The 21,706-nt window shown below is 56.0% G+C and overlaps 10 protein-coding genes across 10 annotated transcripts; 5 read left to right on the top strand and 5 right to left on the bottom strand.

Annotated features, from left to right (window-relative positions):
- Nucleotides 1-361: 361 nt before the first annotated feature.
- BU26DRAFT_570482 (uncharacterized protein) lies at nt 362-1,528 on the bottom strand (the record flags this gene model as incomplete). The annotated part of the gene is made up of 4 exons (XM_033834011.1): nt 362-405; nt 458-849; nt 899-1,056; nt 1,109-1,528. 4 exons carry the CDS (start codon nt 1,526-1,528, stop codon nt 362-364), a joined length of 1,014 nt encoding a protein of 337 aa, XP_033678082.1.
- A 770-nt stretch (nt 1,529-2,298) lies between these two features.
- BU26DRAFT_609774 (queuine tRNA-ribosyltransferase) lies at nt 2,299-3,952 on the top strand. Its single transcript, XM_033835947.1, has 8 exons — nt 2,299-2,362; nt 2,411-2,568; nt 2,618-2,700; nt 2,754-2,763; nt 2,820-2,903; nt 2,955-3,333; nt 3,380-3,457; nt 3,514-3,952. Exons 1-8 carry the CDS (start codon nt 2,306-2,308, stop codon nt 3,886-3,888), a joined length of 1,224 nt encoding a protein of 407 aa, XP_033678081.1. The 5' UTR covers nt 2,299-2,305; the 3' UTR covers nt 3,889-3,952.
- Nucleotides 3,953-4,129: 177 nt separating this feature from the next.
- Nucleotides 4,130-8,163, top strand: BU26DRAFT_524052 (Arginase/deacetylase). The gene has a single exon (XM_033830193.1). The coding sequence runs from the start codon at nt 4,226-4,228 to the stop codon at nt 7,805-7,807; it is 3,582 nt and encodes a 1,193-aa protein (XP_033678080.1). The 5' UTR covers nt 4,130-4,225; the 3' UTR covers nt 7,808-8,163.
- Nucleotides 8,164-8,299: 136 nt separating this feature from the next.
- Nucleotides 8,300-9,428, bottom strand: BU26DRAFT_582121 (uncharacterized protein). The gene has a single exon (XM_033834517.1). It carries the CDS (start codon nt 9,305-9,307, stop codon nt 8,612-8,614), a length of 696 nt encoding a protein of 231 aa, XP_033678079.1. The 5' UTR covers nt 9,308-9,428; the 3' UTR covers nt 8,300-8,611.
- A 527-nt stretch (nt 9,429-9,955) lies between these two features.
- Nucleotides 9,956-11,852, bottom strand: BU26DRAFT_493995 (aminopeptidase-like protein Y). The gene is made up of 3 exons (XM_033826170.1): nt 11,532-11,852; nt 10,340-11,481; nt 9,956-10,288 (listed from the first exon to the last, which is right to left on the bottom strand). The coding sequence occupies exons 1-3, from the start codon at nt 11,791-11,793 to the stop codon at nt 10,163-10,165; spliced, it is 1,530 nt and encodes a 509-aa protein (XP_033678078.1). The 5' UTR covers nt 11,794-11,852; the 3' UTR covers nt 9,956-10,162.
- Nucleotides 11,853-12,011: 159 nt separating this feature from the next.
- Nucleotides 12,012-13,630, top strand: BU26DRAFT_524050 (uncharacterized protein; the record flags this gene model as incomplete). The annotated part of the gene is made up of 1 exon (XM_033830192.1): nt 12,012-13,630. A coding segment is annotated over exon 1 (1,183 nt), but the record flags the coding sequence as incomplete, so codon positions are not given.
- BU26DRAFT_466688 (Asp-tRNA Asn/Glu-tRNA Gln amidotransferas-like protein subunit A) lies at nt 13,191-14,935 on the bottom strand. Its single transcript, XM_033825230.1, has 2 exons — nt 14,425-14,935; nt 13,191-14,369 (listed from the first exon to the last, which is right to left on the bottom strand). Exons 1-2 carry the CDS (start codon nt 14,783-14,785, stop codon nt 13,387-13,389), a joined length of 1,344 nt encoding a protein of 447 aa, XP_033678076.1. The 5' UTR covers nt 14,786-14,935; the 3' UTR covers nt 13,191-13,386.
- A 122-nt stretch (nt 14,936-15,057) lies between these two features.
- Nucleotides 15,058-17,463, top strand: BU26DRAFT_466685 (MFS general substrate transporter). Its single transcript, XM_033825229.1, has 2 exons — nt 15,058-16,056; nt 16,110-17,463. The coding sequence occupies exons 1-2, from the start codon at nt 15,450-15,452 to the stop codon at nt 17,315-17,317; spliced, it is 1,815 nt and encodes a 604-aa protein (XP_033678075.1). The 5' UTR covers nt 15,058-15,449; the 3' UTR covers nt 17,318-17,463.
- Nucleotides 17,464-17,910: 447 nt separating this feature from the next.
- Nucleotides 17,911-18,989, top strand: BU26DRAFT_555193 (carbohydrate esterase family 4 protein; the record flags this gene model as incomplete). The annotated part of the gene is made up of 2 exons (XM_033832308.1): nt 17,911-18,045; nt 18,099-18,989. 2 exons carry the CDS (start codon nt 17,911-17,913, stop codon nt 18,987-18,989), a joined length of 1,026 nt encoding a protein of 341 aa, XP_033678074.1.
- Nucleotides 18,990-19,009: 20 nt separating this feature from the next.
- BU26DRAFT_125999 (uncharacterized protein) lies at nt 19,010-21,623 on the bottom strand. Its single transcript, XM_033819573.1, has 4 exons — nt 21,352-21,623; nt 21,196-21,296; nt 20,181-21,144; nt 19,010-20,133 (listed from the first exon to the last, which is right to left on the bottom strand). Exons 1-4 carry the CDS (start codon nt 21,469-21,471, stop codon nt 19,030-19,032), a joined length of 2,289 nt encoding a protein of 762 aa, XP_033678073.1. The 5' UTR covers nt 21,472-21,623; the 3' UTR covers nt 19,010-19,029.
- Nucleotides 21,624-21,706: the final 83 nt, after the last annotated feature.

The following is a 21,706-nucleotide window of genomic DNA, read 5'->3' as shown; positions in this document are numbered from 1 at the left end:
GGAGGGGGGTTGCGGGGGAGGTGCTGGAGGGTGTTAATGCGGTTGTGTGGGAGGCGGTGGTGGGGATTGAGAGAAGGCTGGATGAGCAGAGTGAGGGGGTGGAAGATGTAGAGGCGCCGTAGATGTGGTCGGTGGGATAGAACAGGAGGGATTTCGGCTTGCGTTACCTTGGCATGGATGCTAGATGGAAAGTCAACATTTAGAAGGGGAGCTTAGAGCAAGACGGGTAGACCAGACTACGATGTAGACAGCTAGATGCTATTGATTAACTTAATCTGAACATAAAGACCGAACGGATGATTTGTACGGTTAACGACAGAAAAGAATGCCACGGCCTCCACAACAAACAAACCTTACCAGCCTAGCCCGACGCTGCCTTGGACATACCCGGGAGCTCCGTAAGCCCTACAAGCAGTTAGCATTTGCATCGTTGACTGCAGGGTATCTCGAAACGTACATCCTTCAGTTGGCTCATTAACAAAGTCCTTGACGGTGCACTTGTTGGCCGTGGTCATAGCCTGCTTTGTGATAGAGCCGCAGCCGTCGTAGAAGCACTCGGACTTGTCCATAGCACGCTGGAGTGCATCGCCCTTCCAGCCGAACATATAATCAGCGTGGGTGCCATATCCACTCGTACCCTCGAAGCTCCACACAAAAGGGTTAGGTGCGCCCGAAGTCCACATGCTGTTGAACTTGGACGTATCCCAGACGGTCTCGTACGTCACCTGTGGCACACGAACGGGGTGAGACGACGGGCATGCCGGCGCGTTCATAAATCCGTCGGACTTGATCGTGTTGTACATGTGAGACTGGTGGTCCGGGCTATCGAGATTCTTGCCGTCCCAGCATCTAGGCTCGATTAGCATAGCTTACATCTCGGGGGAGGCAGGTTACTGACGCGGGGAAGTGGTGGGTAGTGAAGATACCGCCCGTGCAGGGCTTGGTGGGGAAGTCGGCCATCTCTGCACCTCGGTTTTGGCCTTGCAGGCATTGGTAACGCAGGCCGACATGCGGCTTTCCGGTTTCAGTCGGGCTGCCTACCGTCATGCGAAAGCCCTATAGAGTATTAGATTCTCATACGGCACTCAAGCATTTCGGTTGGGCTTACTGGTTGGAAGGATTTGACAGGCTGCGTCTTTATGTTGTCCCTGGATAAGTCGAACTGGGTATAGTAGACGGTAAGTCCACCTGTGACTCCGTTCGAACCCCCCAAAAGGGGCTGGACAGGAATAACCGGCACACGATGGTAGGAGCCATTGGTGGGATGCTTAAAGTATAAGACGGCAGTCCAGTAGTTGGAAAAGTCCTCGGACATTTGGCAGGTGGTGCAGGTGGCCCTCTCGCTGACGTCGCCCGTCATAGTAGCGTTGAAGGCATTTCCACCGACGATGTGGTGGACATGAGCGGACGGGAGCATGCCTGGCTGGACGGCGGGGTCGAGGCGCTGAATGGTCAAAGTTGAGCATGGAAAGCGAAGGCCGGCCTGAACGGACCCGACGAGGGCGAGGGCTGTGGAGAGCGACTTCATCTCGACGGTGGGATTGGTCTTGACAGTACTAGCAGCAGGAAGCTAGAGGTGTGCAGGAGAAGGCAAAGGAGGAAGGAGGTGCATTCCCGTGTTGACTCGACTCTTATAAGCTTGGATCTGCCTTGAACTCCCTGCATCGGCAGTTCTACCAGAAAACTATATTCTCTTCATATTCAATACCTGGTTGGAAGCAGCAACGAGTAGATAGGATGGCGTAGGTCTACTGCGAATCAGCTCATGTCCGCATTACCAGGATTACCATCTGGTGTTATGGCGATTTAATTGCACGGACGGCAAATATCCAAGGTGATTGTTAGGTGCCGGCAAATGGCCGTTCTATGTCCTGCTCATGATCCCTACCTGTTCATTAGCACATAGAACTACCGCGAGGACATAAAGTGACTTACATTATCGTGACTTTCTTGGGCTTAGCGGCTTTAGGTATAATCTAAGAACCTAGCCCCTAACGATCGAGCGGTACTGAAGTTCGACAGGATATCGGTGACGGTGGCATTTGGGGAGTTCGGATCTCTATAAGTCCTGGTGCGTCCGGTGCTTCCGAGCCGCCGCGCCTCGACACCAACTTATTGCCTGAAGTTGAAAAAAATGCGGCGTGTATATGCCCAGAAGCTCTCGTAGGAAATGTCGATGTACATAAGTTCCGGAAGAACAGATCAAAGGTGGAGCACGGGATCGGCACTAGACGCACAGACCGCACCTTATTTTGTATGGAGCTTTTCGCGACGAAGCGCGCATTCATCGTTCCGACAGCCCAACATGGCACCGGTACCCATGCCTTCGGCTCTAACATTCGAGCTGCTGGGAAAGTGCTCTGTAAGAGGCTGTCTAATCATATGCAACTAAGTGTCTAATTCCCGTTAGGTTACCAAAGCCCGCGCCGCGACCCTCCATCTCCCTCATGGGCCCGTTCCGCTTCCCATGTTCATGCCGGTGGCCACTCAGGCTTCACTGAAGGGCCTCACGCCAGAACAGCTGGAGGAGGCAGGATGCCGGCTGTGCCTGAACAATACGTACCATCTGTACGATATTTCCTCCATTCCATCGAGTGCGCGATTTAACATTCGGGAGAGGCCTTAAGCCAGGACAGGCAGCATTGGATGCAATAGGCGGCGCGCATAGACTCCAGTCATGGCCGCACAATATCCTCACAGGTGCTTGCCCCATATCCGTACCGCGAGTGCGATCCCAGTGCTAACAGTTGTAGATAGTGGTGGGTCGGTGACCCATCCAACTTTGTCGACGAACGGGCTGTAGCTGACTCCGGGGTCAGCTTCCAGATGGTTTCACTGCTCAAGCTCGCACAGATCACAGAAGAGGGGGTTCGTTTCCTGAGTCCGCATGACGGCACACCTATGTATGTAAAAGTTGCTCGCACCCGGGCCGTTATAGTCGCTGACATGGCCAGGCTTCTCACTCCAGAACACTCGATATCCCTCCAGAACTCCATCGGCTCCGATATCATAATGCAGCTCGATGATGTCATCGTAACGACCTCCCCCGACCTCGTGCGTATGAAGGAAGCAATGGAGCGCTCCGTCCGCTGGCTCGACCGGTGCATCAAGGCGCACAAGTACCCCGAACGGCAGAACCTCTTCTGCATCATACAAGGCGGACTGGACCTGGATCTTAGGCGGGAATGCACGAAAGCGATGGTGGCACGGGACACTCCTGGCGTTGCTATTGGCGGTTTGTCCGGGGGGGAAGCGAAGGACGAGTACTGCAAGGTGGTGGATACGTGTACTGGGTTGCTACCGGAGAAGAAGCCGCGATATGTGATGGGAGTAGTAAGTATTTGGACCCACCTGGAGGAGCTATTGCTGAGTCTGGCAGGGATATCCGGAAGACCTAGTCGTCTCCATAGCGCTCGGCGCCGACATGTTCGATTGCGTGTGGCCAACAAGGACTGCTGTAAGACACGTTCCCCCAAGGTCTATCTCGAAACAGCCAATACTGACTATTGCCAGCGATTCGGAAATGCAATCACGGACCAAGGCGTGTTGAACATCCGAAATGCAGCATACGCGGAGGATTCCGGTCCCATCGAAGAAGGCTGCCGGTGCGTGTGCTGTCGGTCACGGGAGGATGGTGGTCTGGGAATCACTCGAGCCTACATCTACCACGTCACGGCAAAGGAGACGGCGGGAGCGCATCTCTTGACGATGCACAACGTCCACTATCAGCTCAATCTGATGCAGAGGGCTAGGGAAGCGATTATCGAGGATAGATATCCCGCCTTCCTGCGGGACTTCTTCGCTAAGCTCTACGACGACAAGAGCAAGTATCCCGGATGGGCAGTGACTGCATTGAGGGGGGTGGGAGTAGATTTGCTGAGCGATTGAACGTGGGCGCAGATAGATGAGAGCTAGCCATAGACTCCTCAGAATCCCAACCGCTCTCCAGCGCAACACCTGCAGCGATGAGACTCGTGCATCTCCTGCACGATGGCACACGTGAACGGGTGGCTGACGTGCGCCTGGCTAGCCCCAGCCCTATGCATCGCCGATTTTGGCGGCTCGCTTAATCCTGTTTAGTTGCCTCGCCAGCCGACGGGCAGCATGGCGCCGTCATCACCGCTGCACCCTTTATGCACCCTTCCTTTCACCACAACCACCACCGCCCCGCAAAAGTCTCCAGCGCAAACGAGCACGCGCCGCGTCGCGGCCAGACACGGCCGAAATGCAGAACCACGAGCAGTCTGCGCCGCCGGGCCGCGATGGCCCTCCGAAACCCGCGCGCCCGTCAACAAACAGCGACGCGCACCTCCTTTCGAACCCGCTGAAGCGCCTCTCCCTGCATACCGCCGCGAACACGCCGCTCCCACAGTCGCCGGGCGTGAACTCGCCCAGATACCCCTTCGTCCGCCGCAGCTCCAGCGTCGCCAGCCTGAACCGGTCGTCGTCGCCAGCGCCGGCTCTGGCTAGAAAGTCGTCCGCTTCATCGCTTCGAGGCGACATGCCCGGCACCCCTCGAGCACCCGTGTCGCGCCGGTCGTCCTTCAACCCCAACATGCCGTCGCCAGTCAATGGCAAGTCGCCGCTCGCCACGCAGGTGGAAGAGAAGCCGCCGTTGCGGGCATGCGATATTGCCGAGGACTGCTTCAAGAAAGAGCTGGCGCTGCACGAGGGCATGGCAGGCGCCGCCAATGCGGGCACAATCGTCATAGTCCACGACCAATGCTACGGCCACCGATACTCCAGGCCCAAGGCGTCGAAAGCGCAGCTGAGCACTATCGTGGAGCGACCGGAGAGGATCCTCGCAGGCGTGTTGGGCATATCCGCAGCCTATGTGCGGCTTGGAGAACGCCACTGCGAAGGAAGCAACCCGCCCGCCCCAAATCAGGCCCCGCCCGCGCGCATCCCATTCAAGATCCGCAAGACTGCCCGGAGCGTGGACCTCACGTCTCAAGCAGTCACGAATGTACACGGCTCGAAGTGGATGGAGGAACTTAAGTCGCTATGTATGGATGCTGGGCGGAAGTTGGCCTCCACCGGAAAAGAGCTGGTACGAGATCCGTCAACGGTACCAGGGCAGCCGAAGGAGCAGTTCCATTCCGGCGACTTATACCTCTGTCCGGAGTCGTTGCATGCCCTTCAGGGAGCGCTTGGCGGAGTCTTGGATGCCGTCGATGCCGTCTTCCAAGGCTCTGGCATCGGCAATGCCACATCGCGCGCATTCGTCTGCGTTCGGCCACCTGGTCACCATTGTTCCGCAGACTGGCCGTCCGGATTCTGCTGGCTGAACAACGTCCATGTTGGCATCGAGCACGCCATGTTGAATTACGGCCTCACCCATGCCGCAATCATTGACTTCGATCTGCATCACGGAGACGGCTCGCAGGCAATCACCTGGGAGCGCAACAAGAAGGTGCAAGGCATGCATAAGAATACACCAAACTGGAAGAAGACGTCAATTGGCTACTTCAGCTTACACGACATCAACTCCTTCCCCTGCGAAGATGGAGATGATGCCAAAGTTCAGGCAGCTAGCCTCTGCATCGACAACGCTCACGGCCAATCCATCTGGAATATTCACCTAGAGCCTTGGTCCACCATGGATGACTTCTGGCGAATCTACGAAGAGAAATATTTGATCCTTCTGGACAAGGTGAGGCAGTACCTCAAGCACCATACCAAGCGACTCCGTCAATCTCCAAATCACCCCACTCCGAAAGCGGCCATCTTCATATCCGCAGGTTTCGACGCTAGCCAATGGGAGACGGCGGGAATGCAGCGCCATGCTGTTAATGTACCTACCGAGTTCTATGCGCGGTTTACTCGCGATGTCGTCCGTCTCGCCGAGGAAGCGGGCACTGGTGTAGACGGCCGAATAATTTCAGTCCTCGAGGGCGGGTACAGCGATAGGGCACTCGCGAGCGGCATTCTCAGCCACATCAGCGGCCTCTGTGACGGGCAAGTGTTTTCGGATGCGCGCCGCTCGAGGGGGCTAGCTTTTGACATGCAGCAACGGCTCAATGGCCTGAGCATGCACGATCCGGATTCCCCAATGCCATCCACCGAGTCCGAACTGACCCCGGTCACGTACGACCCTCTCTGGTGGAATGAAACTCAATTGGCAGAACTGGAGAACCTTGTCAACCCGCCGCCAGTGGTTATACCAAAGAAGGTGCGGGCGGGACCTCCGGCACACTTCTCCTCTCCGACCCAGTCTTTTACTGCCAAGGTTGTCGATCCGACCAAGATCCATCGTACAGTTTCCGGGAAGTTCCAGTCCGCCAGCCCTTCTAGAGCACCAACGCCACCCCCGCCAGAAGTTGACTGGGCCACGGCTTCCCATGCTCTCAGTAAGCTGTTGATTCCTTCGGACCGCCAGACCCACAGCTACAGGGCCGAAGAACTAGCCGAACCGAAAGTCAAGAAGGAGAAACCCGCGCCCGTCCTAACATCCGTCCATGTGGATCCATCAGGACGCCAGCTCCGTGGTAGAAGGCCTGTAGCTGCGTACGCAGAGCCAGATTCGGATGACGAAAATGCATCTGTGCGTGCTGAATCTAAGGCAAACCGCCGTAGAACGATTGCCGACCTTCCGCTCGCGCCAGCCGAACCTCCAGCACCCGCTCGATCGGCGTCTCGGCGTATGAGCATTGCATCGAGCATTGGGTCTGTCAGCGGCGAGAGGAGTGCGAGTCGTGCGTCTACTGTCATGCCCAGCCGGCGGAGCGTCACACCAGCGCCGGGGACGAATGGAGTCCAGGTCAAGAAGGCTAGAGGTCCCACTACTGCGACTTCCCGTATCCCGAGGAACCCGCCTCCGGTACCGCGTGTGCCCTCCAACTACACTAATGGAACCGCTTCATCGAAAGACAAGGAGAAGGAGAAGGAGAACGATATGGACCAGCTTACCGCTGGCATGCAGCGTGTCACACTGAAGCTGGCCCCCAAAGACGAATACGAGGCCCGGCAGAAGCAGAAGGAAGCGGAAAAGAAGACGAAGACGGCAACGACGCGAAAAACACCCGCTGCACGAACCACGAAATCAGCTGCGAAGACTACCACCACGAGAAAGGCTCCTGGTCGGCCACCCAAATCATCCAAGCCTCCCTCGCCTGTCGAGCCTGAAGCGCCCATTCCCGCACCAGAACCACCCAAAGTGGAGGCGGCCGCCATGACACCGCTCGAGCAGCCCCAGCCGGTGCCGCCAGAGCAGACACCAAGCGTCATTGAGCAATCGGGACCCGCGCAACCCATCCAGTCTATCGTATCTCCTCTTCCTGCAGATCGCCGACAATCAACCGACATAGTACAGCCCCCAACCGATCTCACCGACATGAAAATTACCCCGGAGCAACTCCCCAAATCTTCGTTCGTGACATCCGTCGAGCCCCTCCCCATGACCACTTCTCCACCTCGTCCTGACACGCCACCTCCACCCCCGCCGTCGAAGATCCCGCAGTTCGTCAACTACTCCAGCCAGACTTTCGGTACTGCACCTTCGCAAGCCGCTCAAGCGGCAGCCCACTTCGCGTTCCAAGACGCTCAGCAATTGCAGTGGATGCCTCCGAATTCAGACGCTGGGCTATCTACTACTTCGACTAGCGAATCTCGGCCAATGTCTCCTTCGACCAAGCGACAAGACTTGCCTGTCTTCACGGCGAATGGTATGATTCCGTTTGCGTCAAACCCGGCTGCTGCGACGAGTGCGAGCGGTACTGTGTCTGCTGAGATGCGGAATGGAGATAGTGTGAAGAGTGAAGAAAAGGCGAAGGATATCTGGGATGTGCCTGATACGCCTGCTCGCTAAGCAGCCTGTGTCTGGCTCTGGTGTTTTGTCTGATGGAGTTCTTGATCAACGTTTATATTGGAACAACAATGGTTTGCGCCATCCTTATTGACGCGGCATAGCGCAATGGTTCGTTGGGACTCCTAGTATTGAGTGTTAAGGGATGCAAGGCGTTCATAGGTTTTGTTTCCTCCCAGAGGTGTTAGCCGGATCCTGTGCTGCGGCCTGGTATGGCACCCCCCTTTTCCCTTGACACCCCCTCTAATGTATGCTTGTAATGCTCTTTTTGCTCGGTAGCGTGCGTCTAGGGTCAGATACCTGTTAGTGATACCCGCCTTTGTTACAGGCTTGCGGGACGGCTTTGGGAGCTTGATTAATACAATTTTGGGTTTCCTTTGCATTTTCATAAAGTGTGATCAATTGGATTGATTGTTTTCACGCACTGAGACAGAGGGTTTTCTGAGATTGGTCTATCTTGAAGCTGGTGACTAACTGTGTATGCAGGAGCAGGGACGCCTCCAGCCCGCAATACTGAAACAAATCTATCCCGCATGCAGTCCTCGAGGTCCCTCCGCGTATCCCCTAGCCCGGGGCTGTTCAGCCCACAATACTGAAGGAAATCTATTCCGCATGCAATCCTCGTAGCCGTGGAGGTTCCCCTGCGTATCCCGTAGCCTAGAGTGCTTCAGCCTGCAATACCCAAGTGAAAATAAGAACCGAAACCAGATCTATACCCCGAACGCCCCGAACGCCTTCAAACTCCCTCGAATCCATCCTCCCCCGTATCCCTCCTCCTGGACTCCTTCACTCCCCAATCCGCCGTATCTATCTCCTCCGCCGCCTAGTGTACCACTCCACCGGATCAACCCCCGGCGGCGGCGGCGGCTTCGAAGCCGCATAGTGCATGACGCTCGAAACCCCCGTCTCGCGGGCGGCGCGGGCCTCCGCATCCATGACCGCCTGCGGGGTCTGGAACCCAGTGCTAGCCTGCGGGATGGGCAGCCAGATGCGCCGCGTGCTGGGCGGCGGCTCGGCAAAGGAGTATAGTTGCGAGCTGCTGCCCTGCGGCGGGCTGGGCCGGCTGGAGGAGTGGGAGGGAGCGGGAGCAGGCGGGGGCGCCTGGGGAGCTTGGTGGTAGCCACCGCTGCTGCTGCTCGCAGGGGGGCTGGCGAAGCGCACGCTGCGACGGCCCGCATTCCTCCCGCCGTTCAGCCGCTCGTGGTCCTGCTGGTGCCCGCGCGCCGCCGCCTCGCGGAGGCGCTGCGTGCGCGGCGAGCCCGCGTCGGCGTCGTGCTCGTTCTGGAAGAGCTCGACCCTGCAGATCGGGCATGTGTGGTGGTTGGCCGTGGGCAAGCGGAACCAGCGGCGGATACAACGCTCTCCGAAGAAGTGGTTACAGCCGCGAACCTGCTGTGCGCTGTGCTCCTCCAAGTCGAAGGGTTGCCGGCATATGGGGCATTCGAGGGGCTGGAGGCCGTCCGCGTCCAGGAAGGCTTGGCGAGTGGGGAGTTGCTGCGACATGGTGGAGGATGTGGTCGCTGGCTGGCTGACTGGTAGTTGTCAGTAGTGGTGGATGAGTTAGCTGCTTGTTTGTAGTGGTAGCAGTGATGGTGGTGGTAGTGCTGTGTTGAGTGGTTGGTTGTGATCTGGGGAGAAGAAGTCGTAAGGAGGGAGGGAGGGGCGGTATATATAGACAGGAGGCGCCGCGGGCTGGGGCTGCCTGGAGCCGGCTGTATTGTGCTCTGCGACAATAGGAGAAGAGGGAAGTGAGAGTGTAGTTCTGTCAGGAGGTGGGTTCTGGCACGTGTCGAGGGTATTGCCTGGTGGAATTGGGGGAGAGGTGAGAGGATGTGGTGCTGGCAGCCATGATCGTGAGCGTATAATAGGAATAGGGTTATTGTGTAGCACGTGTGGAAGTTACTGCCTGGTGGAGTTGGGAGAGAGGTAAGAGGATATGGTCCTTGCATCCGCGTACAATAAGGGGAATTAAGAAGAAGTGAGACTACGGGGAAGAAGTGGTTCTATAGAACGTGGCAATGCTACTACGTTGTAGAGGAGCGCTCAGTAAGGATTATCTAGGTATGCATTGAGTATTGGGACTCGATCAAGCTTTAAAACAACCGAGTATTCTCTCACCAGAAACTTATGGCTAAAGCGCGCAATCACTTCGACAGGATAGGAGCGGGAAGGCCTTCAAGCTGAGCTGAACCGAATCGCTGGATGGTATAGGATATCAATCCATCTAAACGGTATATATTGCGGTAGGGCTGTACTGTACACGCTTAAGCTAACTAAGGAGACGGTGCGACTCGAAGAACAGTGTCGATGCGGTCCAATCCACAATATTATACACTACTTACACAGGAGTCCAAAGGCTCAGATGAAGAGCTTGGAACCATGATATTTAATTTCGTTCTCATACGCGGCGGAAGCGACGGAAGCGGTACGTTTGGGGAAGCCCTTGAACGAGCGAGCGTACGTAGCAACCGAATGCGCAATGAGCTGGCATATATTAGTGAAGTACGAGTAGGATCAAGGAATGAATCCACATACTTTTGTGTTCACCACCCAAGCCGTCATATTGAGATTGCCCAGGTTGTCGCAGAGCTGATGATAGCAAGGGTCATACCAATCCCCAGCCTTGCCACCGAACATCTCCTCTTCCTCCTCAGTCTTGATACCCTCCGCGCCTGTCGCGATACCACCACCGGGGATTCCGTTGCGAATGAAGCCATCGTAATCGCTGCGGCCGTCGAAGGGAATGAAGGTGTAGTTCAATACTTGTTCCTTGTACCAATCCAAGTAGAGGTCCCTTAGTTCTTCCGATCCGTTGGGGTTCACCGCATTCGTGGCGTTGTACACCTGATAAGCAAAATTCGGGCTAGCCATCATATCATAGTCCATGAAGAGGCGGATCTTCATGTTTTCTTCTTCCGGCAGCGTTGCGACGTAGTAATCTGATCCAAGCAAGCCCTCCTCCTCGCCAGCCCACCACGCGAAGCGCACACAATTGCTGACGTTGAACTTGGTCAGTTGCGTAGCAACTTCGAGCAGGCTCATTGTCCCTGACCCATCGTCGTTTATGCCGGGTCCCTCGGCGACACTGTCGCTGTGCGCGCCGAGCATAACGCAGTTGTCCGGGTCGCCTTCGGTGGTTTGAGCAATGATATTGGCAGTCAGGATCTGGTTGACCTCGGCGTCCATGTACGCGATCGCGTCGACGTATTCGTTCTTCTCGAGTTTCTTGATAATGGGCGCGGCTTCCGCGCCGGACAGACCGAAGGTAGCAACATGGTTTGGCGACGGCGTGCCTAAGGTCCCTGCAACTGGATCTTTGTCGTAGTTGTACACGACGGCGGCAGCGGCTCCTTTCAAGCCAGCGTTCTCAGATTTGGTTCCGAACGGGCAGGTTCCGCGCTTGATGAAGGCGATATTCCCACCGACTGTATCAGGGAAATCGGATGGCTGGCAGCCTTCGTTTTCGACGAGCACCAGAGCGCCATAGACTGGCTGCTTGTCCTTGGTCGGCGGTGTCAATCCCATTGGCGCAGCGGACTTTGGGACCTCGTTTCCTAGCACCAGGCGCGATTCGAAAACATTCCCTGAAACAGCAGGAAACGACTGGTTAGAGATGGAATAGTAGTCGCCAAGCTGAAGGATAGTCTCGTAGATGTACGATAGCGTCCCGAGGTGTCCTACACATTCATCAACACGCTGATTGAGCGAGGCACGTGCCCAGCCCTACCTGCACTCCCGATGACTCTTGTCGGATGATTGTACTCGTCCTCCCCCAGCTTTGCAATCTCAAACATCTTCTTTGCGCGCACCATCAGTCTGTCGCCGCTGATGAGGTCCTGCAGCGCGGACGAGTTGACCAGCGGTTTGGGCTCGTCTGCAACCTGGATGGGCGCTTGTTTGTGCGAGGAGAGCAGGGGGATTTGCAGGGCTGCGGCACCCGCTGCGCCCGCGCAGAGCGCCAGAGCTGAAGAGATCACCATCATGTACATATAGGTATGAACGACAGTGGGGAGGAAGGAGATGGACGACTGGTGGATGATGAGGCGGTGGCTCACGGGTTGCTATGGCGCCAGGCCGAAACGCCACCATGGATCCCTGCATGGATCCGTACCGCCTCTTCACGTGACTCTGTGTAACTGGTCCGCCTATTCCGGTAAAGCGTAGAAGAAGACACACCGTTTGGCTTTCCTACTTTCTTCCGCCTTCCTCTCTCCCCTCACCCCCATCACCATGGCGCCCTCCACCTCCGCCTCGCGGCCCTTCAGTTTCTTACGCCTGCCAGTCGAGCTGCAGGTGCGCGTCCTGCGCTGCGACCCCTTCTTGACTCTCGCGTTGATTCGCGCTTCGAACAGCGTGCGAGAGCTCTTCCAAACACACTCCAACTCCGTCCTCCGGTCCCTTCTTCACCTGTGGCCTCCACAATTGCGCCACCTCATCAGGACACTTCTTGCCGTTCGCCAAGGGCTACTACTTTCTTCTCCGGCAAACGCAGAAGATATTCGCCAGCTCTATAACCGCTATCTCGAGCCGGCGTCGGGCCACCCCGAACATATCGATTTCCCCCCGCTACAGACGCTGAAGCTCCTTTGCACGCTGACCCTCGATATCGACATCCTCTCCCAAATCATCGTCCATCGGGCAGCCGATGTGGCTGCGAAAGCATTCCGAGCTCCCGCGATCGAAGGATGGCCGCCGCTCACCAGCATTCTGAGCCAAGAAGAGCTCCACAGGATCGAACGAGCAGTTCTTCGGCTCCTGTTATATTTTCAGCTCCGGCGTCATAAACCGGGGGGCGCGTATCTCTCGCTAGCAGACGTTTTCATCGGCGAACTCTCGAGCTGGGAAATCGAGGAGTGGTTCACCGCCGTGAACTTCGTCTGCTATTTCGTGTACCACGTCAACGAGTCCGAGTTCCGGCCCTTATACAATCAGTACAGCTTTCGCTCCTTCTTTGAAGACATTTCCCCGGATTCTTTCCTGAGAGCGGCACGCAGTACAGTAGAGTTCTTACCTTGGCATTCTCTACGAAACGCCATAAACGAGCATGGATCTGCAAGCCCGGCCTTGGCAACACCTCTGAACCGCTTCAGTGACGGAGCTAAATACTTCTTCGTGGGACTCAAGCACTCTTCCGCCGATATAGGCTACGAAGTGGACCTGCAATATCAGTACAGGCGGGTTGGTCTTTCGTTCTGGGACTCGAAGCGCTTAGCCACCTGGCTGGATCTTCCCCCTTCGCTTTCGGATGACCCTTTGCCCGGAGGACCTGATTATCTTACGGAATGCTCGAAAATCCTGGAACCCTTCGAGAATACCTGCAAGGACGGATGGGGCCCGGTGGTACAGAAATTCACTGAGTATTGGGAGGAGAACCGCGCGTTTCGGGCTCGGCGAACTCCACCCTGGGCTGTAAAATAGACTCCGTATTCAAGGACCTGCATAGATGCAAGGTCGTACACCAACTATACGTGCCACTGTACCGACCTGTGAAGCTCTTCAGCATTGGCTATACGAATGCCAGCTGGTCCCATTTGCACCCATTTCCTCGATCTACATCACGTACGCTCCTCAGCATCCAGCTCTCACAGATTCCTCTTCCACCCCCCTTCAGCCTCAAATATCTTCCCCACCTCCCTACACACCCTCAGCAAATGCTGGTCTCGATATCTCGAAGCAACCACACTCAATCCAATCGGCATACCATTCTCGCCTTTGAAGCCTGGCACATTTACGACCGGCATATGCATGGCGGTCCACGGTCCACAGAAGGCCGCGCTGCCTGTATTTCCTTGCCCAACAGGCGCCTCATCCAGGGCGCTCGGGGCGATAATTGCGGCATACTTATCGGCGAGCACGTCCATCTTCGGTCGCATAGCCGCCAGTTCATCGAAAGCCTTTAGCTGATCTCTCCGCGTATGCTTATCCTTGTTTTCAACATGACCAATGAGCGAATCGTGAAGATGGTGCTTCGCCTGGTAGTAGTCGGGGAGAAATGCGACGCGGCCGTCACCGGCGAGGACTTGCAAATGGTACTTGTACATTGGGCGAAACTCGTCGGGCAAGGTGATCTCTTCAACCATAGCGCCATGGGCTCGGAGAAGCTCTGCGCCTTTCTTCATTGCGGCTTCGGTGCCAGGACCGGGCTCGGGCCATTCCGGTGTTGGGAGAGTGACGAGGGCGAATTTGGCACCTTTGATGGCGAAGTGCCCCTCAGGCCCATCGTCGACCAGTTGAAAGGCGTCTATGAGCAGCTGTAGGTCGTCTACGCTCCGAGCGTAGAGGCCGAGGGTGTCGAAGATGAGCGAGTAGAGCTTCTGGCCCTCGCGCGATATCGAGTTCCAGGTAGGCTTCATGGCGTATATGCCGTTGAAGGAGCCGGGGCGGATTGTGCTTCCCACTGTCTGCGTTCCTAAGCCAATTGGCACCTGCATGTCTCCTACCGCTGCTCCTGAGCCCGACGACGAGCCGCCCGGTGTTCGAGAAGGGTCGTGTGGATTGGCCGTTTTGGGGCCTTTGTGCGAGGGGCCGACGGAGGTGGCTGCAAATTCGGTCGTCGTTGTTTTGCCTACTCATCGTCAGCCAATACTCCTTCATGCGTTTATATAGAAGAGGAGCCAAACCGAATATCAATGCCCCATTTGCCCTCAGCGTCATGATGCTCGCGGCATCAATCCTCGGCGCGTCGTCTTCGTATATCGGCGAATTGTGTTGCGTCGGCATATCCTTCGTAAGGATGACATCCTTGACACCAATGGCGACGCCATGGAGCGGTCCTCTCTCCTCTGGCGGTATGCGGTCGAGCTTGCGCGCTTGCTCAAGAACGAGGTCCGGATCGAGGTATGCCCAGGCGTGGACGGTCGGATCGCGTGTCGAGACGCGGTGGAGGAGCGATTTCGCATATTGCTCAACGGTCAACGAGCCATCTTTGAATTTGGCTTGCGCTTGTGCTGCTGTGAGGCGGAATGGTTCCGTGGCCGTCATGGTTGGAAAGCGTTCAGGGGCCTGGCTTGATTGTGCACGTCAATGGACGAGGAGGAAGAGCAAGCTGGGTATGAGGAGCCCATTGTGAGGGTGGAAGAGCGCATACCGACAATAAGGACGCTCGTGGGGCTCACCTTGCGGCCCCCGTTGAAGATTCCCCGCAACGCCGTGATAAGAGCGATCCGATGCCGGCATCCGTTCACACGCTAATGACTAAGCAGCTTCCGCTTTCCAGCCGCTGCTGCTCGGCTCACCAACCACACAACCGATCCTCAGATCTCCATCTGCTTTTCCCCTGTCGGGAGAAACGAAGCCGATGTACATCATCATGGAAGCCGCCTCCGCTTCCTCTTTTCGCTGTAGACGGTCCCTTGCCGTAGGTACCACGCTCTCACATCGTCAGCCTGTCATTTCCGTCATCGAGCTTGGGGGATCTGGCACCCGAAGCTAGTGCGTCAAGCGGATGCTTGTGTACCGCGCCCGCTGTATGCCTTCTTCTCTGTTCTCTGTCATTTGCGCCGTTGCGAGGCGTCCAATCCCCGAGGAAGCACATTGCTCCCAATCCGCCGAGCCGCCTGTGCAACATCGTCACCCCAAGAGCGCATAGAGAGCGATTGAGTTCTCCAGGCGCTAGGATTAGTGTGTCAGGGAGGATTGAATAGACATGGGAGACGAGAACGCGAGGAACATTTCAGTCGAGCCATCTGTCGAACTTCCGGATCTTGAAAACAACCTCGCAGAAGTCAAAGAGAGGGACCTTGTCACACCGCGGTCGGCAGAAGCTGATAGAGAAGATACTTCATCAAACGACTCCGACGGAGATGGAGACGATGCCAGCAGCATACGAAGTATCGGCGGCCAGACAAACGCGCTTTCGACCAAACGCCTCCTAGTCGCGATTCCAGCCCTCTCAGTAGCGCTCTTCGTATCCTTCATAGACACAACGAGCGTCGCCACATCGATACCCGCAATCTCATCAGATCTAGATACGGGAACAGCCACCTCATGGATAGGTAGTTCCTTTCTTGTAGCCTCGACCGCCTTCCAGCTGATCAACGGCCGACTATCTGATATTTTCGGAAGAAAGAACTGCCTCCTCCTGTGTTTGGCTTTGCTTGGAATAGGAGACATCGGCTGCGGCTTTTCGCAAAGCAAGGAGATGCTCTTCGTCTTCCGCTCAATAGCTGGCATCGGTGGCGGTGGCATCAACAGCCTTGCAATGATCATCGTGTCCGACATCACCACCCTCGAGAATAGAGGCAAATACCAGGGTATGTCCACAGCCTCTCTATCATGTTCTCCCTCATGCTAACAATACCTGTAGGTATATTCGGGGCCGTCATAGCACTAGCCAACGGCACCGGTCCCTTCGTCGGTGGCGCCCTCGTCGACTCCGCAACCTGGCGCTGGGTGTTCTGGATTGTACCTATGCTCGCAATCCCCGCCGCCGTCGTAATTTTCTTCTTCCTTCCCCTAAAGTACGAGAAAGGCAACTACAGGGAGAAGGTGAAGAAGATCGATTATGGAGGCATTGCGCTCAACCTTGCCGCCGTACTACTCGTGCTTATTCCGCTATCTGGAGGCGGCGTTCAATATGCCTGGGACTCAGCACTCGTCATCGCTATGCTTACTGTTGGTGCTTGCACCGCAATCGCATTCGTGTTGTACGAGTGGAAAATTGCACCAATTCCAATCATGCCTGTTCGCTTGGTCAGATACCCGTATTGTCCGTCGCTGTATCTCCAAAACTTCTTCACGGGGATGTGCTTCTACGGGAACTTCTTCTATCTGCCGCTGTATTTCCAATCCGTGCTCGGACACTCTGCCCTTATGTCTGGGGCTCTACTGCTCGCGGTCATTGTCCCCACCTCATGCACGAGCATTGTCAGCGGGCAGCTGATGGCAAGAAGCGGACGATATCTTTGGATTGTTATCGTCGGGTTCGTGTTGTGGACGCTCGGGACGGGCTTGAAGTGCGCGTTCAATCGATCGACCGAGATCTGGAAAATCGTGCTTGTACTCCTTGTTGAGGGGCTGGGCATTGGAATGACGCTGCAACCGACGCTCGTTGCTATCCTTTCGAATTCGGGCAACGCCGACAGAGCCGTCGCTACCGGCCTGCGCAACTTCATCCGCACCATAGGCGGCGCCTTCGGCCTCATCCTCTCCGGAGCCATCCTGTCCAACATCCTAGACAACCAGCTGTCACACCTTCCGTTCATGACGCGAGATATCCTCCGCAACCTCACCTCTTCTACATACTCGCTGGCCAAGCTGGGCTTTACAAAGCAAGAGATGGAAACGGTATTGGACTCATACATGACCGGTATTCGATATATCTACATCCTATACGCGGCCGGAACGGGCGTGAATCTCATTCTCTGCACCTGGATCGGCAATACGAGTTTGAAGGCGAAAAGGCCTGATGAAGAGACCGAGGTGGAGGCGGAGGCTGAGGGTGCTCCTGATCCGCGGCCGCTTCAGGAGGAGCAGGGCCAGGCAGCGAAGGAGGAGCAGGGCAAGACAGCTTGATTGCATTGGAGTGGAGTTTATCTAGCATGGGACGAGTGTGGATCTCTTGCATCGTCAATCGCATCAAAACATGGAAACGGTGGAAAGCATTGCATTGCATCTGTAGCGTAGCATTGAATCTATCTCTCGCATCATCATCATCATCAAAAGCCATAATTTTCTCACCTAGACGACGCTCCTCTGTGACTTCTCCATCCTCGTATCCCGCACCCACCAAAAAGCCACCGCGTTATTCCCGTCGGCTACATGCACCCCATAACGGCTTATCAGCACCCCAGCCGATCACCGTCGGCCTCGGCGCACCTTTCCCGACGCCTCCACTTGTCAAGCCCCCCCACTCATCGCGCGAGCATGCAGGGACCGATAGGCGGCGCAGCTACGCGCTGCCGTGCGCGATAAGGAATCTTCGGAATGCCTTCGGAACCGTAAGAAGGGAGGGGTAAGCTGAGGATAGATACGTGAGCTGCTTCGGCATTTCAATTGTCTGGTTCCCGTATTTCCATCCGGGTGCATCCTGCATTCTTGTCGCCTTGGAGCGGTTCTAGCTTTACTTGAGTACATTGTACTGTATCTGAGCGTATAACTTCTGCAAAATGCCTCCGCTCTGGTGCGGCCACCCGGACTACGACACGGCGCGCGACTTCCAGGGCTACGGCGAGACGGGGTTGAATCCGAAATGGCCGAATGATGCGAAGATTGCAGTCTCCTTTGTGATCAACTATGAAGAAGTACGCCATCCCCCCAATATAGCCGTCCACACCAGCATTAACACATCTCCCAGGGCGGCGAGCGCTCCGTCATGAACGGCGACGGCATGGCAGAGCAGAACCTGCGCGAGAACCCGGGCGGGCCACCGCGCATCAACGAGCGCAACCTGAACGTCGAGTCTGAATACGAGTACGGGAGCCGAGCGGGGTTCTGGCGGCTGTTCCGCATGTTCAACGAGCACGGGATGAAGTTCACGCTGTATGCGGTTGCGCAGGCGGTGGAGCAGAACCCGAGCGTGGTGAAGCGGTGTGTCGAGGAGGGACACGATGTGGCGAGCCATGCGTACCGGTGGGTGGAATACCACGATTTTCCGATCGAGAAGGAGAAGGAGTACATCCGCAAGGCGATCGCCTCGTTAAAGAGCCTCAGCGGATATGCGCCAAAGGGATGGTACTACGGCCGCAATAGCCCGCACTCCCGGACGCTGGTTCCTCAGGTGTATGAAGAAATGGGCGAAGAACTCGTCTGGGCCAGCGATACGTATGCCGATGACGTGCCTTACTGGGTCGACCTGCCGCTCGAGCGCGATTCTCCCAACCCCAAAGGGCTCCTCATGGTGCCCTACAGCTACGACTGCAACGACTTTAAGTTCCATGTCGTAGGGAGCGGCTTCGCGGACCCACACGGCTTCTACGAGCACATCAAGAACGCGTTCGACGTGTTATATGAGGAAGGCGAGAAGGGCATGCCGAAGATGATGACCATAGGATTGCATTGTCGGATCATTGGAAGGCCGGGAAGATTTGGCGCGCTGAAGAAGTTCGTCGAGTATATTGCGCAGAAGGAGGGCGTTTGGGTGGCGACCAGGACGGAGATTGCGGAGGCGTTTAGGAAGGCGTATCCGTATAAGAAGGGGAAGTTGGCGGAAGCGAGGGATGCTGGAAAGACGGTGAATGGGATATAGTCGACGGGTAGCAGAATAACTGTGTGCGTACTCATTGGGGTCATTCGTAGCCCGCGAAGAACCCGTGATCCCATCCTCCTTGGGCGCCGAAAGCGCCTCCCGACTGCATGCTCGGTGCATCAAAGTCTGCATTTATGAACCCCAGGCTGTCATTCCAGTTCGTCGTCACAAAGTCTTCTCTCGGCATTGGTCCCGCTTCTGATATACCGCCCGTGGCGAGCCCCGGCTCTTGTATGTCCGACTGCACCATCTCGTTGAAGACCCTCCAGCCCTGCCAACCACCGGGCACATCTTCATCTACTTCCATGAACACGTCTTTCACGGCGCCGAGAAGATGATCAGATGACCCCGCCTCTCTAGCCTCGGCCGCTACCGAAGGGGTCTGCTCGACCAGTGTATCTAGGTTGATGCGGAGATTCTGTTCGCCTTCCGGCGCAGGCTCCATGATCGCTCGCAACACGCTGCCAGAAAGCGCTTCGAAGATCTCGCCGTATTTGACAGCGCCAGGCCACTTCTCTCCGAAGATGGTAAGGCACTGGCTGCAAGATCGGGTCGCTTCCAGGATGTCGAAAGAGAACAGTGACTTATCTCGCCATAAGCAGTAGATGAGAGTCAAGCCCGCCACGAAGCACGAATGAAGCCCGATGATAGTAAAGGAGAGGATCTTCTGCTGATTGAGGCGCTTGTACGTTGCGCATATGCGGGCGGATGATTGTGCGCAAGAGACGAACCGAGGGTCATTTATGGCCAGGCTCGGTAGGAGTGCGGTGTAGAGCGACAAGATAGTTTTGTGGTACTGAAGCGTGAAGAAGTCTCGCGAGTCGTGGTAGGTATTGAGCGTTTCCGGTTGGTACATCCAACGCGGGCCACCTTCAACGGCAGGAGGAGGTTCGGGGATGTCGTTCACCCAGGCATCGAGGTCAGCTCTGATCTTCTCGACTTTTGCGTCATCTCGAGCTTGCTCATCTGGCGAACGAGATATGTGGTCAATATCGACCCGGAATACGGTGCGTTGGATCTTGGATTGGAGTTGCCGGAGCTTGACCACGTGGATAAATGGCAAGATGTTGCTCCATCCAGTGCTATCATTCAGAGGTGGCTGGGTGGAGGTTAGGTCCCAAAATACTGAATCATCGCTGGGCAGCTGCACCCCGTAAGCTAGGTGAACACAGTATCGAATGCGTTACCCACCTCGACATTGATATCTCGATCCGAGATCGCAACCGTCCTACCCAAGAGCATGCTCGTTAAGCGGTCCAAGCAATAGCAGGACCAGAAGATTCTCCTTCGAATTTCTAGGTCTCGTGGGTCGCGTGCCGGCGAATGTGAAGTAGGTTTTCGATGCATACCTAGCTCGACACAGAGAGTGATGGCGTAACGCACTTGCGACCAAACGCCTGCTCCGTATGGCGACCTCTGACCATAAATGGCTAGGAGCGTCAGAAACTGAACGGTCGAGCTATTATGTTGCTCCATGATGAAGTCCATTGGCTCGATTGCTGCGGTGAAATGTGCTTCTGGGTCGACATCGGTGCCTTGCTTAGTGAGTTGCATGAACCGGGCGGAGATAGCATAGATGAGGTGGAGGCTGCTTCTCTCGATGATCGGCAGTGAATCCTGCTCATACTGGTGCTCATAAACTTGCCCGTACACTTTGCGATCCAATATGGGCCACCTCGTGTGCAGCCGGTCGAAGAAGACAGAGAACAATCGCTGCGCCTGTGCTGGAGGAGGATACTCTTGCAAAGCAGTGGTAGCTGGCGGTGATAGGATAGACGAGTTTGCAGAGCTTATGCTTCCAGAGCGAAGGGTATTGAGAGGCGCAGGTGTATTTGTAGACCCCTTCCGTCCCCGGAATATAGAAGATTGTATCAGCCGGGCGATAGTGGCGCCTGAGCTCGAGCCCATGTAGAAGGGTTCTGGGGCGGCGTCCGTAGTTCCAGATGCGCATAAGGAGAGGTAGGCAACGCCATCCACCAAGGTTGAGTCTTCGTCATCGAACTCATCTACTTGGCTGACAGCTGAGGTGCTGGTGTAACGCCTATGGATACGTCTTGCGCCCTTGGTCGGGTCGACGTGACTAAAGTGATCCCGTCCATGCTCCGGCAGTTGAGCTTCCAAGAACGCGATCCTCTCTTCCAGTGCGTTGATATATCTGCATTGGCATCAACTGCACGCCCCTTGACAACATGCAATGTAATCTTACAGCATCTTGCCTCCCGGGTAACGAGGCCTTAGCGTAGGCTCGTAGACGCAGGTGATGCCGGCTTTCAGGCACGACTTGCACGAAGGGTGACCGCCGTCGCACTATTCAGTCATCAGATCGGAATCCATACCATTGAATCGATACATCGCATCTTACCCTCTGCTTTCGTCCCTTGCATCGCTGGCAGGCTAAAGCCACGCGAGCCCTTCGAGGAGCCGCGGGCTGCGGAGCCTTGGAAGGCCGTGCTTGAGCCGACGTGTCCATGTTGGTATCCATCTCTCGGACGGCGATGCCGAAGTCTCAGGAAGAAATTGTGCCCGCGACATTGTTGAAGATGAGGGCAAATCCAGTCCTGGTTAGTCATGATGGTTTGTCGGGCGATTTGTCCCGATAGTGAGGATGATGAGTGAGTGAGGGGTGTTCGACTTCCCTGCAAGGGCATCCGCACGAGTCAGAGATGCTGCCCCACGCCATTATTGACTTTCCGTCGGAAAGCGTGTGCCTCCGCGAT

Source organism: Trematosphaeria pertusa (assembly GCF_010094035.1).
Source record: "Trematosphaeria pertusa strain CBS 122368 unplaced genomic scaffold BU26scaffold_18, whole genome shotgun sequence".
Lineage (NCBI taxonomy): Eukaryota > Fungi > Ascomycota > Dothideomycetes > Pleosporales > Trematosphaeriaceae > Trematosphaeria > Trematosphaeria pertusa.
Note: the sequence above shows the minus strand (reverse complement) of the source record. Positions and strands in the feature narration are given on the sequence as shown.

Excerpts from the sequence above, each read along its gene's own strand:
- BU26DRAFT_609774 (XM_033835947.1), top strand. The coding sequence starts at position 2,306 with ATGGCACCGGTACCCATGCCTTCGGCTCTAACATTCGAGCTGCTGGGA. Across the intron at positions 2,569-2,617 it reads CTGAACAATACGTACCATCT|AGGCCTTAAGCCAGGACAGG; the intron begins GTACGATATTTC and ends AACATTCGGGAG. Across the intron at positions 3,334-3,379 it reads CGCGATATGTGATGGGAGTA|GGATATCCGGAAGACCTAGT; the intron begins GTAAGTATTTGG and ends TGAGTCTGGCAG.
- BU26DRAFT_524052 (XM_033830193.1), top strand. The coding sequence starts at position 4,226 with ATGCAGAACCACGAGCAGTCTGCGCCGCCGGGCCGCGATGGCCCTCCG.
- BU26DRAFT_582121 (XM_033834517.1), bottom strand. The coding sequence starts at position 9,307 with ATGTCGCAGCAACTCCCCACTCGCCAAGCCTTCCTGGACGCGGACGGC.
- BU26DRAFT_493995 (XM_033826170.1), bottom strand. The coding sequence starts at position 11,793 with ATGTACATGATGGTGATCTCTTCAGCTCTGGCGCTCTGCGCGGGCGCA. Across the intron at positions 11,482-11,531 it reads AAGAGTCATCGGGAGTGCAG|GACACCTCGGGACGCTATCG; the intron begins GTAGGGCTGGGC and ends ATGAATGTGTAG. Across the intron at positions 10,289-10,339 it reads CTTGGGTGGTGAACACAAAA|CTCATTGCGCATTCGGTTGC; the intron begins GTATGTGGATTC and ends AATATATGCCAG.
- BU26DRAFT_466688 (XM_033825230.1), bottom strand. The coding sequence starts at position 14,785 with ATGACGGCCACGGAACCATTCCGCCTCACAGCAGCACAAGCGCAAGCC. Across the intron at positions 14,370-14,424 it reads AAATGGGGCATTGATATTCG|GCAAAACAACGACGACCGAA; the intron begins GTTTGGCTCCTC and ends GACGATGAGTAG.
- BU26DRAFT_466685 (XM_033825229.1), top strand. The coding sequence starts at position 15,450 with ATGGGAGACGAGAACGCGAGGAACATTTCAGTCGAGCCATCTGTCGAA. Across the intron at positions 16,057-16,109 it reads GAATAGAGGCAAATACCAGG|GTATATTCGGGGCCGTCATA; the intron begins GTATGTCCACAG and ends CAATACCTGTAG.
- BU26DRAFT_125999 (XM_033819573.1), bottom strand. The coding sequence starts at position 21,471 with ATGGATACCAACATGGACACGTCGGCTCAAGCACGGCCTTCCAAGGCT. Across the intron at positions 21,145-21,195 it reads TACCCGGGAGGCAAGATGCT|ATATATCAACGCACTGGAAG; the intron begins GTAAGATTACAT and ends ATGCCAATGCAG. Across the intron at positions 20,134-20,180 it reads ATCGAGATATCAATGTCGAG|CTGCCCAGCGATGATTCAGT; the intron begins GTGGGTAACGCA and ends TACGGGGTGCAG.